This window comes from Phalangium opilio, unplaced genomic scaffold (genome assembly GCF_054372755.1).
Source record: "Phalangium opilio isolate 3A_F unplaced genomic scaffold, DU_Popi_V2 ptg000042l_1, whole genome shotgun sequence".
NCBI classification, from domain to species: Eukaryota; Metazoa; Arthropoda; class Arachnida; order Opiliones; family Phalangiidae; genus Phalangium; species Phalangium opilio.
Window position 1 is genome coordinate 1,451,917 of NW_028324166.1, and position 13,875 is coordinate 1,465,791.

At 37.4% G+C, this 13,875-nt stretch overlaps 3 protein-coding genes across 9 annotated transcripts; all 3 read left to right on the plus strand.

The window, feature by feature from the left end:
- Window positions 1-905: 905 nt before the first annotated feature.
- LOC149678154 (uncharacterized) lies at window positions 906-3,607 on the plus strand. The gene is made up of 6 exons (XM_089836996.1): window positions 906-953; window positions 1,410-1,501; window positions 1,569-1,680; window positions 2,310-2,616; window positions 2,723-2,940; window positions 3,293-3,607. The coding sequence occupies exons 1-6, from the start codon at window positions 906-908 to the stop codon at window positions 3,590-3,592; spliced, it is 1,077 nt and encodes a 358-aa protein (XP_089693122.1). The 3' UTR covers window positions 3,593-3,607.
- A 1,995-nt stretch (window positions 3,608-5,602) lies between these two features.
- Window positions 5,603-10,857, plus strand: LOC149678155 (uncharacterized). 6 transcript variants are annotated; one of them, XM_089836154.1, is made up of 8 exons: window positions 5,603-5,687; window positions 5,963-6,151; window positions 6,218-6,324; window positions 7,057-7,177; window positions 7,853-8,159; window positions 8,971-9,188; window positions 9,263-9,561; window positions 10,185-10,857. In XM_089836154.1, the coding sequence occupies exons 2-8, from the start codon at window positions 6,101-6,103 to the stop codon at window positions 10,396-10,398; spliced, it is 1,317 nt and encodes a 438-aa protein (XP_089692280.1). In that variant the 5' UTR covers window positions 5,603-5,687; window positions 5,963-6,100; the 3' UTR covers window positions 10,399-10,857. The 6 variants fall into 6 exon arrangements, with proteins under 6 accessions (XP_089692280.1, XP_089692281.1, XP_089692282.1 ...); XM_089836155.1 differs by having other exon boundaries at window positions 5,644-5,687; window positions 5,925-6,151; XM_089836156.1 differs by lacking the exon at window positions 5,603-5,687 and adding an exon at window positions 5,722-5,739.
- Window positions 10,858-11,079: 222 nt separating this feature from the next.
- Window positions 11,080-13,072, plus strand: LOC149678156 (uncharacterized). 2 transcript variants are annotated; one of them, XM_089836161.1, is made up of 3 exons: window positions 11,080-11,305; window positions 11,385-11,692; window positions 11,771-13,072. In XM_089836161.1, the coding sequence occupies exons 1-3, from the start codon at window positions 11,275-11,277 to the stop codon at window positions 12,761-12,763; spliced, it is 1,332 nt and encodes a 443-aa protein (XP_089692287.1). In that variant the 5' UTR covers window positions 11,080-11,274; the 3' UTR covers window positions 12,764-13,072. The 2 variants fall into 2 exon arrangements, with proteins under 2 accessions (XP_089692287.1, XP_089692286.1); XM_089836160.1 differs by having other exon boundaries at window positions 11,385-13,072.
- Window positions 13,073-13,875: the final 803 nt, after the last annotated feature.

Genomic DNA, 13,875 nt, shown 5'->3' on the forward strand with positions numbered 1-13,875 from the left:
ATGGATGTCTAGGCTAGTTCAGGCAATTTTTATTATTGAGCCTGATGAAAATGTGTGCCTGTCAAAAACTATGCTTGGTAAAGTGTTCTTATTGTCTCGATATAAGCCTTGGCCTTTGAATGTAATTATTGGATTCAAATACATGTTGGAAACAGCTGCTATCATTTCCATTGTTGAAAATCAACACGCGAACCGTCAAAGTATATTTGACTTGAAGCAAGTCTCGTCTGTGGTTTAGTTTAGAGTTCTTCCACTAAATGCTCCCATAGTCGGGGGGTGGAGTTGACTTGCCCGCTATGCTCAGAAAAGGCTAGTTTTAGCTCCGCCCTCGTGGAAGAGGTCTGATTGGTTCCTGCCTTTGGTAATGTGAAATAGGTGTGTTGAAGGTTAGCCCAGTATGTTAGGGGCGCCACAGAAGCCAACATTCGCTTTAAAGGAAATGCATCGGCGGGTGGGTAAATATTATTTGAAATACGTCACAGGCACCACGTGACGACAAGATTGAAAAACTCCGAATGGAGTGTGACTGGACACCTAGTCCTGGTTTTTCGCCAGAGTGCAGAACCAATTTCCCCGAAGTGGTTGGTAGTTTTTCGAAATGAGACGGACCAAGTTTCTTTGAACCACGCCTTTCCTGAGTCACGTAGAGTTTATAGGATCAAGCTAAAATACTATCACAGACACTTTAATTTTAAAAACCCAGTATTAGGTTGCAAAAGAGATTAAATAAAATATACTATTGTTATCTTTTTCTTAGAACAACTAATGATTGACATGTTTTGCTTTCACATTGTGTCATTATTGACTTGACCAGGAAACGGACTGTCGACAGACACAATTGATCTCGAACTTCGAGGGTTGAGTAGTTAGTGCGCTTGTAAATACTTTAAAGACTGGGTATTAACATGGCTATCGTCAAGAAGGCTCACCGATTCAATGTTGGAGTTCCAATTGTAATGTATTATCCGAGATTTATTTTAAAATTGTTGTTAAAACAACAATTGGTTGCATTAATTTTACCGGAAGGGGATAATAGAAGAAGGATGACACTCTGTATCAAACTTAAGTTATGTAACATGATTCTTCCCATCTTTGCTCTCGCTCAAAACAGACGGGAATCGCACCGTGCTAGGGAGAATTTGGTGGTACTAAATCCTCAGCAATCAACCCACAAACATTTATTGTCTTGAAGTGGGACTAAAACACACAAGCGCATACGCCTTGGTAAATAGTTAAGCGCAAATAGAGTTATGGTGAGGGAACTGTTTATCGCGTATGTGATTCGGTTTAGTAACCTTGCACACTACAAATGTAAAATGAAGTTGGAAAGAATCATGATACAATTACCCGCTTTGTGATACACTTCTCTCGAAGGGGAGAATTATATAATTCTGATTTTACTGATATAGCTAGATGTGAAGAGAGTGCTGTACCGTCGAAAATGCGAAACTCAATCTTGCAATTTGGGTCAATATCTACTTCATAATCTTCGTAATGCAACGTGCGTATCTAATTACAAGACGCTTTTTAGACTAAACTAAAGTTTTTTTTCACAAACCATATCTTAGAGCTCTATACATTCCGATAGACGCGATAGAATACTTTGTGCAAAAGAGATGTAACATTTCTTCGAAAGGTAGTTCAGAAAATGGAAAATTTCTGTTGGGTATGCATTGCAAGGTACGAAATGATTCAACACCATTACTAAAAGGACTGGTTTTATGCATTTAAACTTTACCATAAGCGTATAATACTCTTTAAGTGTCCATCATTAGGTGGAACGTTTCCTGTCCCCTTCCCTCTAAGAGAAACCGGGCGCCAAAAATACCAGAGAGATTTTTTGTTTCCCTGGTGACCCGACTCTCTTGGGTGGAATTTTGAGTTTAAGGTGTCTTTTTTAACGTGGTAATTTTCTCCCGCTAACTCCAACCTGTTTTCACTCGAATCACGGGTACTTTCCCACCTATTAAGCTACTGATATTTATAAGTTTCGAAACAAAAACAGAGCAAAAGACTAGAAGAAGTTTTATACCGTGATTTTCAAGATGATTTTGGGGGAGAAATTGACTGAACGAAAAACCTCACTAGTAATTGAGGAGATGTTTATTTTATCACCCCTCGTGTGTCATACTAAGGGAAGGCTTTCAAGGTGGTAGTGTCTCGTATAATTTAATACCATATTGGGGTGAGACTGATTATAGGCAGTAGGGGGCCCGACTAGTCCTCCATAGATCTCATTCAGACATGTAAACTTAACGGTATATTATCAATTTATGACTTTACTGAATTATTAAAGTTTGATTTAATAGATTTTGGATTTCGCTTTGAGTAAGCAGTACCCTATGCCAATGCACGCTATCGCTCTGGACATTTCTCCGGCTATAGCTTACAGTGGTGATTGCGTAATATCTACATTAGCGACCAATAAACGAGATGATTCGGAACCTCTACATCTCCTCGTATTGGACAATTACGTCCTGGCGTTCATAGTGACGTCAATTCTATTGGTTTCAGCCGTGACTTTCTTGTTCAGCGTCATTTTGAAGAAACAAAAACCGAATTTGGTTTCTTTATTCAAACATATTTGGATCTTCGTCGCAGACTTTCTTCAAAACCGTTAAGTTATTAAGTTAACTTTTGCATTTACGAAAATTGCCATAGTTCCAACGTTACAAATTTCTACATTCTTGCTTCGTGTTGTAATTAACGAAAAATTTTGCAGAGGACTTGTCCGTTCTGGGACAACAATTGCACACGTTGCTACTTGTGGGGGCATGGATTATGGGATCACTGGTTATTTGCAAGGGATACGCGGGTTCTATTTCATCCAATATGGTTGTTCCAAGCTACAGTCCGATAAACACCATCGAGGATGTTCTTGAACGAAAGAATATGATTCCTTTCGTAACACCAGATGGAAAGGTCATGACATATTTAAAGGTAAATGCAAATGGTCTATGATAAGCCCAAAAACCTCTCCCAAAATACTGGTTACAGGTGGCTGTAAATCGAGGGGAAATAGCTTAGTCACGTGGGGAAAAGAAACTACATCTCTCCGGAGATTCCTGATTGGTGGGTTTGAAATTTCGCCCATGCACAGAGGGAGAAAAAATACGAAGGTTTGGGGGGGGGTAGTTGTCATATTATTTCTCTGCCTTGATGAACGTTAGAGATGGGAATCCTTCACACGATAGTATTTATACATATCCATGGTTGTATTTAAGTAGAAACAAATGGATAATCTTGTACTGTGTATTTCTTACGTTTGTTAAAATGAAAATTGTTCTGTAAGGCGTCTCACCCTACCAATTACGAGAAATTGAAGTCGAGAGCGGAGAAGATGAATTCATACTTCGAAACTTTTGATGAATTCAGCAAGGAAAATATGAGCAACTTCTACAACGGCAAAGCGGTCATAATTTACTCGCGTCGGTATCAAAACGCTGTTTTACTGAAATTCTTAGTGAAAACTTCTCGAAAAGGACGACGAAAAATTTACATCGGAGATGCAACTTACGAAACTAAACCGCTCTATTACTTTCTCCGTAAAGGACTGGATAGAGGTGTAAGGGAAAACGCTGTTTACTTGTAAGTAATGCGACAAAACGTCGAGCTTCGTGTCGTTAACTTTTGTTGAAGGTGGTAGCAACAACAGCTAGGGTTCATACAACTTTTGGAAAACCCTGACATTTCCAGATTCATACCCTATATATTTCAAGTTGCAGTACCACCTAATAATTTCAGGAGTAAGGTTTTACTCTCTACCCTCATAATACTTCAGTTATGTAACATGATTCTTCCCGGGCTCATGGCACCATTTTTGTTTGCTCTCCCTTGCTCATCAAACTTTTGATGGGTAACTATCGCCCCGTGATAGGGTGAATTCCATAAACTGTTGGGTGGTACTAAATCCTCAGCAGTCAACCCCCAAACCATGACTGTCTTGACGAGGGAAAATAGTTGAGCGCTAATAGAGCAATGATGAGGGGGAACTATTTATCGCGTATGTGATTCGGTTTAGTATCCTTGCTATAATAAATGTTAAATCTGATGTTGAGAATAATCATGTTACAATTACCCCACCCGCTTTGTGCAGTACACTTCTCTCGAAGAGAAGTATAATATACTTCTGGTAATACAATATCAGGACAAAGGCCATCAAATACCAGCTCCTTTCTAATAATTTACCAAACTATTTTATTTAGAATTTTAAGGTATATGGAAACCAGTCAGGACTCGTCCTACCAAAAGTCCAGAAATGATTTCCTAGCACTGACGCTCTTCGAGAAAACCAGTGCAGTTTACCCGACAAAGGCCTTAACTTTGCAATTTCTATGGACAGGATTTAAGATCTATTTCATTTGCGTTGCCATTTCGATTTTATCACTGATAATGGAAGCAGTTTATTACAACGTCAAGAACCTTAATAAGTCCTAAATATTAAATAAAATTCTGATCCATGGTTTTATTTTAAATTATTTTTCAAAGATTAAAATGACTACTGCTACTCCATTTTTAATTTTTGAAAAATAGCCTTATTAAGTAATTAAACAAATATAATAACAGTTTTGCTAATGAAAGACTCGCTTGGTGGAAAAAAAATAATTATTATTAAAAATATATCACTAGCATAATTTTATTTTTGTGTGTTTTCAAGAAGTAACTTGGTCTATTTTAAAGTCTTGCTGTTCACTAAAGCTTCACATGTATAATGCTAAACTCAGTGTAAAACCAAATACGTATTACAAATATTCGCAAAATTACTTCTCAAGTTCATTTGTCGCATATTTGTAACACACTTGTAAAATTGTGGCATTTTAAATAAACAACTGAATTTATTGGTCACGTGACCTATTAATAAAGATTATTACGTCACGTGTTGTTTTGGGAACTTCACATACGTCTAGCGTTGGAAAAACCGTTTTAATGCGAATTTCAAATATATTTTATTCAAAATAATGCTTTTAAAATTATACTTGGAACCAAATGAGTTTCCTCAATGCAGAATATAAATGAATAAATAATTTAATATCGACCACTATGATATAAATGGGTTTTAAATGACCAAAGGGATAGTGTAATAAAATCTATTTAAAAAATGTCTTTTGGAACAAGTCAGGTAAGAAAGAAAATGACTACCACTTGTCCAAACATCAGAAACTATATCCTAGCAAAAGTATATAGATAAAATAACAAAAAGTACACTTCGTTTCAAGTTTCTCACGAGTCGCACCGTGTAATATGAGAGGCCCAGCCTCCTTTATCCCAGTATAGTGTCGACCCCCTCTGCGTATGATTACCTTTCCGACCGTGGCACAGGGAACAAGCGCCGTGAATAGGCTCATAAAGAAGCAGATGCTACTTCTAGTATCAAAAATTAATGTTTGGATCGCCAGCATCATGTACTACTTTCTATAAACCTTTGACATCAAGAAACTCTTCCCTTATTGGTTAGTTCCGGTAGGTGGTTAATTTAGGGGAGGGTAGTTTTGCTTCACATGTTGTCTACAGCCAAAATGATGTGTACTTTTTGTGTTACATCAATATACTTTTGGTCCTGGTTACTTTTCATTTGTGTTTACATCGCTTTGTAAATACGTTTCGTATTCAAATGTCTGCTAGCAACACCTGCTCAGTTACTCATCGTTAACATTCATCACAACAAGAGAGACTCGTGCGGTTAAAGTGTATGTAACATAACTGGTTCTATTTCGCAAATAAAGTTGATATCCCAGAATCGTAAGAACATCTCCCTTCATTTATGGCAGACTTATCATAAATACACAGCATATTGTTGCATCGTCCAAGGGCTCTTGTATTGATATCTCACATAACACCCATTCTGAAACGCTTTCACAGACACTTTTAACTTTACAAACAAATATCACTTATCAATAATGTATACTAATGTCTTGTTATTTTAGAACGACTAATGGAAGATATATTTTGCTTTAGCAATTAGGACTATATTCCGACTTTATAATGATTGCCTTCAAAATATAAATTCAAACGGCTCTGTTGACAGACGACTTTTATCTCAAACTTCGAGGGTTGAGTCGTTGCATCGCTCGTAAACACTAAAAGAATTAACGTATCTAACATGAATTTACCGAAGAAGAAATATCACAACTTCAGAGTTGGAATGCCAAGCGTAAATATATTTTTGTGTTGTCACGAATTTCAGTAGAAAATTTATTGTCTCCGTTTATTTGAATAGAAAACAGCGTTAAGAACGATACAACAAATTGTATTCTACGAACAAAAATGCGAAACTCAAAATTGCAATATGGCAAAATTTCTACTTCATAATCTTCGTAATGCAACGTAAGTGCACAAAAATAATTAGGGAGATAATACATGGATATGTATAAATATTAACTTATTATGGGTTCCCAACTCGGCCATAAAGCTGGCTACCAAACATGCGGTTGTGAGACGGCCGTTAGTCGTGGCGGAAAGGAGCTAGGTCACGTGAGGAAAAGGAACTAAATCTCAGCCAAGAATCCCGAGTGTCGGGTTTGAAATTTCGCTCATGCGCAGAGAGAGAATAAATACGAATTTCCCTCTCACTCACAAGGTTGTGGGGAGGGGGTTACCAGGGAGGAGAGACTTGAGAGGGAGTGTTGATCTAATGCTAAAAAACCGTCTTACAAATGGTAAGGGGGAGAAAAAGTGAGGGTAAGAATTTCCATCTCCGTTCCACGATTTTAGCTAACGCGCAGGCGCGAGTGACGTCGTTAACTACCGCCAACAACACAAAGCCGGTTTTTAAATTTGACGCATGCGCGCGGACACCGCGACGAGTGGCAGAGCCAGCGCCCGAGAGAGACTAGTTTAGCCACGAAGCGAACGAACACGACTATTCACTTTATTACTCCCTCTCAAGTCTCTCCTCCCTGGGGTTACTTACAAGTCATGTTGTTTCTCTGCTGAACGGGATCCTAAGCGAGATGGGAATCCATAATAGCTTAGAATTTATACATACATTTATGGATAAGTCAGCGTTCACAGAATGCAACGCTATCTTTGATTTCGGCCACATATTCCGTATTACAGATTTCGTTACTTTCCGTTGAGAGAGGTTGAGTCTAGATTGGAACCTAATTGTAATATTACTTTGAAAGAAGCGAGTTCACTAACAGAAAATGGTAAATACGCTATGGGAGTTCAATGCAACGTAAGAATTACATCAAATTGCTAAATAATCTAAGTTTGAAGTTGAATCATAAGCGATGGACTACCAGCCATGGTTTGAACGGAAATTTTTATATTGAAAATCCCTGACTTTTCCCTGACCATTTTAAGTACGTGTTTACCAGAGCCCACTTCATGATCACACCTGGAACATATTTGGCATTGCTCGAAGCAATCATGGTTTCATCAGGGATAGATTTAATTTTAGAAGTAGGAATGGAAAACAGTTAGTATTTACTTCAGTCCGACTCATAGACCACCCAGTATAGAGCCCCTCCCTCCAACACGTAATTAAAAGTTTAAAATATCTTATTGGTTGCTCACTTGAACTACGTTTTGATGACGTAGCTGATGTGGGGACGGCGAAAAATACGTAATTCCTTCTTACCTCTGTCGCTATGACCCACCCACCTCTTCTTTCATACTCCCCCCCCCTCCGTCCCGTGGAAGGGGGTCCGGGACTTTGACGCGCGCCCACATTACTTACTCTGTTCACCATTCCTACTTCTAAAATTAAATCTATCCCTGTAATTTTAGGATGAAACTTTAAATCCCCGCTATCTAGGTTTTCCAGGTTACCCAGGTTTCGTACAAACCCTGACTACGCCATTTACCAGCTGAGAACTCAAGGACTAATTGTTAATGTTTCATTTGACAGATTTTGCAGCTTTTTTATAGTAAGGTGTATCCTAGGCCAGATGACCCTCTTTATGTCGACCTATCTCCGGCCATAGCGTTCAGCGGCGATTGCATAATGTCTTCGGTGGCGACCAATAAACGAGATGACTCTGAATCATTGTCTCTTCTCGTATTGGACAATTACGTCCTGGCGTTCACAGTGACAGCCATTCTATTCGTTTCAGCCGTGGCTTTCTTATTCAGCGTCATTTTGAAGAAACAAAAAGCAAATTTGGTTTCTTTCTTCAAACATATTTGGATATTCGTCGCCGACATTCTTCAAAATCGTTAAGTTACTTTGACCACGGGTTAACGTGTTTTGTTATATTGTTAAAGAAAGAGTTTAGCTAACATAACATTATACCTTAAAAGAACGGCCTTTTTCTAAATATAAAAGGAATCAAATATTAAAATAAAATCAATGATCTCTTAATACAAAATAATTAGTACATTTAAAAAGTCTTAAAAACAATCAAGGACTACTACGCCAACCGCCATTGTTTTAGTGGCGTCTGCTAGCCTGTACCTCTTAGCCTGTGAGAATTCAACCAATACCGTAGGGATAAGAGGTTCTGGCTAGCAGACGCCACTAAACTAATGTCGGGCGGCGCAGTAGTCCTTGATTATTTTTAAGACTAATTAAATGCTAATTATTTTGTAATAAGAGATCATTTTTTCTTATGTTTTTCCTTTTATATTTAGACAGGGATATATTTAATTTTAGAAGTAGGAATGGAGAATAGAGTAATATCTGGGCACGCGTCAAAGTCCCGGACCACCTTCCCCGGGACGGGATGGGGTATGAAAGAAGAGGCGGGAGGGTGATAGCGACAGAGGTAAAAAGGGAATTACGCATTTTTCGCCGTCCCCGTCAGCAACGTCATCAAAACGTAGTTTAAGTGTGAGCCAATAAGATAATTTAAATTTTTCGTTACGTGTTGGAGGGAGGGGCTCTATACTGGGTGGTCTATGAGTCGGAATAACTGAAGTAAATACTAACCGTTCCGTTCTCCATTCCTACTTCTAAAATTAAATCTAGCCCTGGTATAATGTTATGTTATCTGATCTTTTCCTTGCTTAATTGTAAACGTATTACAGAGGATTTGTCCGTTTTGGGACAACAATTGCACACGTTGCTACTTGTGGGAGCCTGGATTATGGGTTCACTGGTTATTTGCAAGGGATACGCGGGTTCTATTTCATCCAATATGGTTGTTTCGATCCCCAAACCGATAAACACCATCGAGGATGTTCTTGAACGAAAGAATATGATTCCTTTCATTGTAAGACGAAGTAAACTGCACAATTATTTACAGGTAAAACCAAAGGGCGAGTAATTCAAAGGACATTTAGGCCTAATAATTTAATTTGGTAAATTTTTCTCGTTTAGAAGTCTCTAGATATAAACCATAAGAAGCTGATATCGAGAGCGGACAAGATGAAGTCGTACTTTGATGAAAGTATTGAAAATTTTAGCTCGAAAAATATCAAAAACTTCCGGGAAGGAAAATCAGTCATATTTTACTCGCGCCGTTACCAGAATATGGTTTTAAAAGAATTATTTTTTAAATTTTTTCGAAAAAGTCATCGGAAAATTTACTTGGGAGACGCAACCTACGAAACTCGACCGCTTCATTATTTTTTGAGTAAAGGACTGGATAGGGATGTTCGAGAAAACGCCGTTTATTTGTAAGTAAAGCAGAGCGACAAAGCGTCGCGCTGCAAACAAGGCTTCTAAATTGAGGTACAGAAAGGCCCTCAGATGCCACATCATCATTATAATAACCATAAGGTTATAAGATATGATCCATAAGTATAAAACTTCCTATACTTCGTAATGCTAGAGACTTACAGCTCGAGCTAGTTCGAGAACGACGGAAGCGGGAATTGCAGACTACACTAGGTTTTGCAGGACTTCCATCTTCCTATTTAACCTGTACTAAGCCTTTGACAGCGCCTACCTCACCAGGCGTAGCTTTACCTCGAATCTATGACCTACTTCATTCACTTCATGACAAGCTCTTAGTAACCACAGACAAACTTATGGAACATATCTTGGCACTTACGAAATAACCCGCGAAAAAGACTTTTTTTGTAATTCATTTTGATTGGCTGAAGAAATGAACTTAAAAAAGTTGAGTCAGCAAAAATTGGATCACTGATCCAATTTTTCCTAGCCCACGTTTTTGGTGACTCAACTCATCCAGCGTCTATTCAGACGATCCAACTAGTTGATTCAACTCGGGTTGACCCATCAAGCTGAGTCAAAAAGTTGGATCGTCTGAAAGAGTCTTTATTTGAATTTTTTTCAGGATTTTAAGATACTTAGAAACCGATCAGGATATGGCTTATGAAGCGTCCAAAGCTCGTCTCTACGGTCTGGCACTTTTGAAGAAAACCAGTTCAATTTACCCGACTAAGGCCTTAACTATGCAATTTCTCTGGTCCGGATTTAGGATTTATTTCATTTGCATTGCGATTTCGATTTTATCACTTGTAATGGAAGGAATTTATTATAACCGATGATAGAAAAAGAGCCATTCTACTAAGACGACGAGGTTAAAGCATTAAAACCAATGAAAAACCAGAATTCTACTAAAATTGTCCATGAGTTTTAGCAAAGGCTTAATTGTCGCGGCCTAACAAGTCCTCATTAAGGTCTTAAAGCTAGTGTAATTTAAGGTTTGCTCAAGAAAAGCCCACATGATCACTAATCAGTCACCGCAAAGGTCACAAGATCATAGAAATTATCGTGAAAAACCGTGATTAAAAAAATTGTATAAATTTGTTGCGCTTCGAAACCCGGGAACTTTTCTTAAGCCTTGGCAACAACTTAAGTTGCGAGTACCCAGGTACCATGCCTAATGCAAACTATCACTTTCAAACAACTATTTCACTAAATATGTATTACAAATATTGATATTCATAATTTTCATATTTTCTCACATTTGTAAAATTTACACTTTAAATAAATTTTTTAATTTATACCTGTTTCTTGACTCAGTCTAAGCCTGGAAAGCAATGCAGGAAGACAAATTAAGCAGACGAGACATATGTATCATCGTGGACTCATCATGAGTCATGACTCATGACGATTCCTATTGGCTATTAGGCCTTATTAGATTGGACATAGATGCATTTAATGCAAATTTAAAGGGACTCTCGTTCTCAATCCAGGAAAATTATTCCAAAGAAAATGATTATCATCAGAGAGAATTAAGTAGGGAGCGGAAGGTCGACTGAAAAATGTAGCTCTAAAGGTCACGTGACTGAAATTGTAGTACAATCTGTCTTCCGGTATGACGTTGGTAACTCCCTCCTTCGTGGGCGGGCCTAAAGGAAAGCCGTTGTGGAACGCGAGGGGTAAAATTTCAAATTTCTGGCGCTAGAGCTGGTGGCAGCATGTCTTTCCAGAACACTTTGCAGTTAAAAGGTGAATATTTTAGTCCTTACTTTAATTAATTTCACTACTAAAGTATAATTGTAATGTGTATAACTGTTGTATTTCTTAGGGGTTGTTAACTACTGCCTTCAATTAACTGTGAAGAAGATACGGACCCTGAGTTTTGTATTTCGCTTCGAAAAAGAACATATTATGAAATTTCTTTTGGATCTCGAGAGCGTTGCTATTAGAGATGCAATTACACCATACCTTTTAGCGAAGGTTCAGTGCCTACAATTAAATTCTACAAGGGAAGATTTTTTGAAACAAACGCATGGTATACTTAAAACTGAAAGACATGAGCAAGGAATGGTCAATCATTTACGTACTTCTTGCGCTACATTTAAAAATGTGTCACAACAAATGCAAAAAAACCTAGTAAGTCGCATAGTACAATATTTCTTTCTTGAAGTGATGGTGAAAATGGAGGTTGGAGTTGAAAACGCAGTTTCTAAGGAAAATGCTAAAGTAGAACGTCAAAGGAAAAAGGTTGACCTTCTTGGACTGTCGCCTCGGAAACGCAACGCCTTGACCACTATCACCAATTGCAACAAAATAACTGAAAATACTTCAGTTACAAGATATGTTGCGGGCTACACCGCATTTTCTTTGATTAAAAAGAAGAAATGCCCTCCAGAATTAGCTAAAAGGATTATGAAGGACAAAACTCCTATTGGTGATTTTAAAGAACCTGATGAAACAGAGGCGTGGACTCTAAAATTATCTAGAGGAGGATTAATCACAGTAACAGACCAATACTTCAATCTCATCAAATTAATAAAACAAATATCAGACTTAATCTATGTGACTGATGTTTCTAAAATTAGACATCAAAATTTAAAAACCACGGCTTTACGACATATTCTTCAAAATTCTGAAATTAATGAACGTTGGCATTCTATTTATAGTCAAACTGATGCTAAGAAATGGCTTCTAAAACTTTTGGATTGTTTTTTAAACACCAGGGGAAAGGTTTTAATTCGTGACTTGTTGGAGCAATATCAATACGAAACTAGGGAAGCCCTCAAAGCTAAAAAGTCGTTAAGAAAAGGGTTACTTGAAAAGAGCCTTGAGTCCAAAATTCAACCCTCTAAACAAGAAAACAAAACATCGAAAAAACGCAAAGCTAATACTAACCATAAACAATTACCGTCCCCAACAAAACCATTAAAAACCATCCCTGTGATTCATATTCCAGATAATAAAAGGTCACCACAGAAATTGATAACAGTCAATGACAATTCAGAATACAGTTTCCTAAATGGTGATCCTGATCTCGATCTATTTGAACAATTTAAACCGCCTCAAAGTCAAGTGGCATCCAGTCCTAAAATTGGCATCTCATCTCAAACATTGGGTAACATCAATGAAAATCCTGACTACGATTTTTTAAATGGTGACCCTGACTTCGATCTCTTTCAACAATTTATACCTCAGTACGAAATGTGATATCACATTCCCCAACATTAGGTCTTATCAAAATGTGCCTAAAATCATATGTGAAACGTGTTTTAGTATTTATTTCTCATTACTTTAAAATATTACCTTATTTCAAAGAAGGTAACACTTTAAAATAATTGCCAAAGTTTTATATATACCAAGCTATATATTAGAAAAACAAATGTGATAATTTAGTGAGAGTAACGGATTTCGTTTTTTATTTTGCAAATAAGTGATATTGCTTTATGTTTTCATTTGCCAAAGATTTCATTGATAAACTGAAATAAAATACTGTGCAATAACTTTGATTAACACCAGGACCAGTGTTATTACTGCTGATGGCAAATTTGTTTCAAATTTTAAATTATTTTCCCAAAAGAGTAAAAAGCGTTTGATAATAACATTTTTAAATAACAGTTTTTTCAGAAATGGTAGTATTTCCATTAATCGCTTCTACAACGAGACCTTTTAAGGCTTTTAGCTTATCCATGTTGGCTTCAAAGAGGCGAACTGAGGGATTGCAGTTTCGACCTCCAGAACATCGCTGCCTGCCAAAGTACTGTTCCAGGGGGTCTTGGTTCAAGTGGCGGGTCAAAACATATTTTGCTCCTTTATTAAGAAGAAATTTTACGATGTGCACCGTTGAAAGGGCTATATTTGAAGGGTTTTACTTTAGTTAATTGTGGCTTATATAACGCTTCAGAGTGTGTATACCTGTCATTCGCAGCCCTTCAATTGTTTCTGCGCTCAAAAGCATCTTGCTCCTTTCAGTTTTTGAAAATTCTCCTGGACGATTTGCAACGTCTTTCTCCCAATCATTTAAGTACTTTAAAAAGTCCTCTTCTAGCCACTAAATTCAAGAAATACGATTATTATGTTATCAAAACCTTCATATTCACTTTCCTTACCTTTAATCGTTCATCATTTTCATGTTCGAAAACAAGTTTGTTAGGTTTTCTCTTTTTTAGGGCTTCAATGGAATTCCCGACGTTACATATGTCAAAAAACTTGTCAAATGTCCTTATAAATGTGACTGTTTCCTGGTATTTTTCATCTCCGAAAAGAACTTCAATTGCCGAAGCCACAGTTTCGCTCATAACTTGGCAAGCCAAATTAACTTT